At 34.4% G+C, this 6,089-nt stretch overlaps 1 protein-coding gene across 1 annotated transcript; it reads right to left on the reverse strand.

Annotated features, from left to right (window-relative positions):
* Positions 1 to 238: 238 nt before the first annotated feature.
* On the reverse strand, positions 239 to 5,595 carry LOC120069510 (probable aldo-keto reductase 1). Its single transcript, XM_039021293.1, has 7 exons — positions 5,435 to 5,595; positions 4,887 to 5,054; positions 4,576 to 4,776; positions 4,276 to 4,448; positions 2,218 to 2,314; positions 1,347 to 1,500; positions 239 to 779 (listed from the first exon to the last, which is right to left on the reverse strand). Exons 1-7 carry the CDS (start codon positions 5,492 to 5,494, stop codon positions 586 to 588), a joined length of 1,047 nt encoding a protein of 348 aa, XP_038877221.1. The 5' UTR covers positions 5,495 to 5,595; the 3' UTR covers positions 239 to 585.
* Positions 5,596 to 6,089: the final 494 nt, after the last annotated feature.

Below are 6,089 nucleotides of genomic sequence, written 5' to 3' on the forward strand. Positions count from 1 at the left end.
ACATTTGCTCAAATATTTACAATATACATCTAAATGTTGTCTTACTTTATAGCATTGATAATTAAAAATAGCCAGTTACAATTTAACTAAGCCATAATCAAAGTTTCATTGACTAACTTTAACAATCTCCATCAATTTCCATAAAACTTTTGAAATTTTCATCAACATCAATATTTTCATAAAAGTTGGGCTCCAGTATTTCCATCGATATCTATATTTCGAACCTCGGTTACAACAATTTAATTTATAATTTTGTCTTTGTTTTGCTTATTGCATAATAGTTTAAGAAAAGAAAACATTTGTACATGTCTATATTATGTATTTGCATTGAAATTGTTTTTCTTTAAACAATTAAACATCGTTTTAAAACTTTGACAATTTCACACGCATGATATGTGGTCATTACTAATAACTCAGAAATGCCAATACCTCTCTTGGAAGTAAGCAACATGGCCTTCATTCTAATCGACAACATCACTTATAGAACTCTTCATACATCTGTATTGAAAATGATGCAATAATCTGGATTTCTATATGTCCAAATCTCATAAAATTGGCATAAGGTGTATGCAAACCTTGAATGCCTTAGGTTGAGATGTCCTTCACTTTTGGAGGTGTGGTAGCATATTTCCATGTTGCATGAGTCATGCTATCATAAGTTCTATTTCCAGCTACCTCGCTTTCGGGTGCGGCCTCAGAAATTTCGATAAGGTCGTCTTTGTTGAGCCTCACTGTCAACGAACCAATGTTCTGATCCAAATTCTTTATCTTGGTTGTGCCTTGGGACAAAAAGAAAAGAAAAAGTCATGAAAAGAGAGGTTTTGCCTCGGTATGATGTTTCCAGGTCTTGTGAGTTTATTAATGCAACTGGTAAAAGATAGTTCAAAAGTACTACTACTACTAGGTCCAGCTTTGTTCTTTTGTTATAAAGTTGGTAAAATTGACCTCTTCTATTTAGTTCTTCAACCTAAAGAACTGCCCTTGAATTCTGAGTTATGATTTTACGTAGTCCATGTGATTAACAAAGTTAATTAAATGATGATATGATGTGTCTTTATTGCACAACTGTTAGCTGATTTGACGTGTACATACTGATAGTAGAAGACATTATATAGCTTGACAAGATAGAGTGATACGTATAACATACTATTCTAAGCAACTCCTTTATGATCTGTGCCATTCAATTTCATCATTCTATTTATTTCCACCTAATTAGTCAACATGTCACATCATTAATTAGTTGTTGACGACATGGACGACATAATATCATAATTTATAGTTCGGGATACAAGTAAAAGTTTATGAAGTTATTATTTAAAGTAACTACGAGGGAGAGAATCGGTCACCTGGAATTGGAACAACATCATCGCCTTGCTCGAGAACCCATGCAAGAGCAAGCTGAGCAGGAGAGCAATGGTGCTTTTCAGCAAGCTTCTCTATTCGTGTGTAAAATTGCTTGTTCTTCTCCAAGTTTTCTTCAATAAATCGAGGATGTGTAGCCTAAGGAATGAATTTTGCAACATATCTTTTATTATCAACCCAACATAAATGAAACTGCCTCTTTAAAGAAACAAACAAGAAGTCAATTGGACAAACACATCTTTATCAGGCAGGACATGATATGTCGGTTTCCCCAAGTAAACAAGCAAAAAACAAAAAAACCCGACACCCCACAAACAAAAAAGCACATCTGTTATTTTTAAAGTGAAAAAAGATTAGATAACAGAACTTCGTAAAGGTAAAATATAATGCCAAATGAGTATGTGCATGTTTGAGAGTTTTTCAAATCGGCCTAAAACATGTTTTTAATCACTCAAAATTAATTTAGTATTAAATTTTATACTTTTAAATACAATTTTCATATCATCAAATTAGTTTTGAGGGATTAAAAACATGTTTTATGGTGATTTTGAAAATGACAAAAGTGACCTTCTTAACAATTTTAGAATCACTCCCAAACATATCCTACATGAGAGAACCTCGAGAGTTTGAGAGTTAACAAGGATGACCTTCTAGGTCATTTTTCCATTCCTTTAGAGAAACTTTTTATATCCTCTTTACACGTCCTACTGACTTTCTACATATAAGTTACTAGGATTTGATATTTACTATAGTCTGATTTTACCATTGTCTCAAACAAATGCTTCTCATTTAAAGCGTATTAGACTTAACTATAAAGAGAGTGAGAAAGATAAATGGTGCAAAACAGATAGTTACCAACTGACTGCCAACAGGTAAGCTTTCCACAACTGCTTTACCAGCAAAGAAGCCTCGACCGAGTGGGCTGTAAGGAACGATGCCTATGCCTAGCTCTCTGCAAAACAATCACGTGGCAATGTGTCTTATTTAGCAAAGGAAAAGTACGACAGCTAAAGCATAGACATAAAAAGGAGTCTTAAATCACCAATTGACCCAAAAGCTTAAGTTAGTGGGTGAAGGTAAATTTAATTATATATCATCTAACACTCCCCTTCACTTGTGAGCTTCAAAAATGAAGAAAACCCAACAAGTGTAAATGAATATTAATTGAAGAAAAACAACATTGTAGGAGTTTGAACACAAGACATCCTAGACCAACTTGTTCTAACACCATCTTAAATCACCAATTGACCCAAAAGCTTAAGCTAGTAAGTGAAAGTAAATTTAATTATATATCATCTGCAAATCAAGCACTGTAACAAGACAAAAGCCAATCATTTAACAAGTAAAAAAACTTTAACTTCCTGCTCCTTGAACAGATTCAGTTGCCAATGTGTGAAAACCATCAATGATCAAAATACAAATCCAAAATATGGATAGTTCACTGTAACCTATATAGGTTGTCCATAAAACAAGTGCTTCCTGAATCTAGGTGCACAATTGACACGAAATTGTTACAAACTTTTTTTTTTTATTTTAACCAAGGTGTCGAGAGTCTTACTCCTTACATTATGCTCATGTCCCACCCTCACTACTCTCGGAGGCTTCATCCACCCTAAGGACAAATATGAGAAACAATAAGTGCTTGAACCCACGAGCTTAAACCAAAACCTTGGAAGTGAAAAGCACTCAAAAAGTGCTTTCTTGGTTCAGGATTAAGTTAGTTTTTGTACATTAAATGTGTTTTTTTTTTTTTTTAATACTTTTCTAATTTTGTAGGAATCCAACAAGCGGACAAAAGTTGAAGATTTTTGACAAATAATGAAGAAAAGAGGCCTAAATACTTAATTTTGGGTCTTAGGTATGAAGAGACAGAAAAAAAATGAGCTGAAAAATGCATGCAAGAGGTGCTACAATGCTCAAATAGCGTTGCTCAACCTCTAAACCCGAGATGTCTCAACGCTCCGAAGACAACACTCTGATCATCATCGTAATGCTAGCGTAATAAGAGATCACTAGAGATAGATGATAGAAGGTCACAATGTTTTGTCTAATTGACTAGTTTCAAAGAGATTTAGGAGCTAGTGCTTGGATAAGAGAAAAAGTTGACCTCGAGAGGGGTAGCTCAGATGAAAGACTTCGAGATCTAGGTATTTTGTGTTAATTGATTTAAGAATTAAGCAACAAAGTTTATTAGGTCCATTGATGAAATTGGTCCCCTAGGACGTTTTTAGGATACCTCCTAACAGAAATCGAGATTTGGATTATATTGAAATATAAAGGAAATATTACAAGATAACGCGAGTATAAAGAAACTTGGAGCCTCCCTTTTGAGTGGGCACACTCAAGCCCCAGAACACTCCACAGAATTGTATACCATATCACTCACTCGCCCTCCTATTTATAACAACATTTAGTAACTAACTTCTCATCTAATTATCCTTGTACCCCTTACTAATACTATACTAATACTTTTATCTAGGTACCTTACAGACGTCTCTTTGTTTGAATTTCTCCTACTCGATCAATTTATTTGCTTACTTTGGTTTAGGTTTAGTTTTATTTTTTTCAAGTTGGGTCCTGTAAGTAAAATTGGAACGACTCTACGATAGCTCAAAGAATTGATAACCCAATCCTCAAAGGATGATACTCGACCTTGGCCGTTTTACAACATTATTACTCGACGCATGTGCTTACGCATATCTAGTTTTTTAAAACTAAATACCCAAATATAAACATCAAAATCCCTTAGCATTAGGATACCCCACAGGTTTAGGACGAGTTCAAGATTTGAAGATCAATTGAACGAACTATTTCCAACTGCCAAATCCGATAAAGCCAAACTGTGGTTCCTAATTTTGAACTCAATAAATCATAGTTGTAGGGAGAATCTGGGTTTAAAATGTCAAATTATACCTGCAAAGAGGAATAATCTCCTCCTCAATGTCGCGTGTCCAGATGGACCACTCCATTTGTAGAGCTGTAATAGGATGAACTGCATGAGCCCTCTTTATGGTGTCTGGACTAGCTTCAGATAAACCTATATATTTGATCTTTCCCTCTTGAACCAGTTTTTTCAGTTCACTCATCTACAAATCAAGAACATACTTCTCAAAACTAACCTTCAGGTACTTGTTAGTGTTATCAGTGATACAAAAAGGAACAAAGTATTAGTGTAATGACAACAAAGGAGGGAAATGAGTTGGGATTATTTACAGTTTCTTCTATGGGTATAGATGTATCAGTGCGATGTTGATAATAGAGATCGATGTAATCTATATCAAGGCGTTTCAAGCTAGCCTCACAACATGACCGCACATATTCTGGGGTTCCATTAACTGTCATAGAACTTCCAATTCTTGTAATTCCAAACTTAGTGGCAATCTGAACCTTTTCTCTCGGTAACTGTTTGAAGGCCTGGAAGATGAAAAGACAGGTCGATGAAAAATATGTCTATAATCTTGAAGAAAGACCTGAAATTAAATTCTGCATTCTGTTAGCTATACTTCAAAAGCAGAGCTGAGTACCTTTCCAACCAGGATTTCATTAGAGTGCGGTCCATATACATCGGCTGTGTCGAAAAAAGTGATTCCCCTATTGAAAGCTTCCTTTAGTATCGAGATACCATCTTCATCGGATAGACAAGAATTGTAGACTCCAGTCAAGCCCATACATCCAAATCCCAATTTCGAGACCTGTGTATTATACAAATACAAGACTTGTAACTAATGAGGTGAAAACAAAGTTTAAAAAAGCTCAATGTCAATTGCCAAAGCCTCTCATAATATTAATATATATTCATTCCTCTATTGAAAAGTAAGCCTCCTTTCAAACAAGAGTATTAGTAGTCCTTTCAGTCTTCCTCAAATAAAATCTTTTCTAGGTTTTTTTCACTTTGCAGGTATTTCTATGTACTCTCTATTGACTACTAATACTCTTCCTCAAAAGAGTATTAGTAGTCCTTTCAGGCATTTGGTCAAATTATATTGTTTCTATCCAACTCGAAGTTCGATTTCTTTTGAGAATCAAATCCAGTTTCAAAGGGGGGGATCTACAGGAGATATATGAGTTTTACCTCAAGTCCCTGACTTCCAAGTTGCACTCTGGGAATCTGAACTCCTTGCCCCTCTGCCATTGATTTCCCTCTAAATCTTGTAAGCAGAGAGTTGGAAGATCCTCTTATTAGTCTGTTTAACCAATCCTCAAATGCGAGTGTTTATATATATATATAGAGAGAGAGAGAGAGGATTAAATTGCTGTTGGAGGATAGTAGCAGAGGAAATATCACATGGGGAATGAACAAAATGATATTCATCATTGCTTACATCACAGTTTTCCACTTCAAATTGAACTTATAAAATATTTGTTTGTTTTGATTACGCATTTCCACATCCTTTTCCAGTACACCCATTTCAACAGTTTAGACCTTTCCTTACATCACTTAATACCTCATCCGTGACCACTTTGACCAACTTGAGTCGAATGAATATACTTTTTTTAACCAATTCCATTATTTGGATAGTAAATTTTTTCGATTCATACAATTTGTATAAAATATTGAATTCAATTCAATCCAATCATGAGGTATTTGGGTTATTGCTTTGAGTTACTCGGGTAATTTATTGTTTTTTTAGAAAAAGTGAAATGTTAATATTTAAAACATCTATTTATTTATTGTCAAAGATAGAGTTAAGATTAGTATAATAGTAACTCAATTTCAAATGAAAATT

The sequence above is a fragment of the Benincasa hispida genome, unplaced genomic scaffold, assembly GCF_009727055.1.
Source record: "Benincasa hispida cultivar B227 unplaced genomic scaffold, ASM972705v1 Contig446, whole genome shotgun sequence".
NCBI classification, from domain to species: domain Eukaryota; kingdom Viridiplantae; phylum Streptophyta; class Magnoliopsida; order Cucurbitales; family Cucurbitaceae; genus Benincasa; species Benincasa hispida.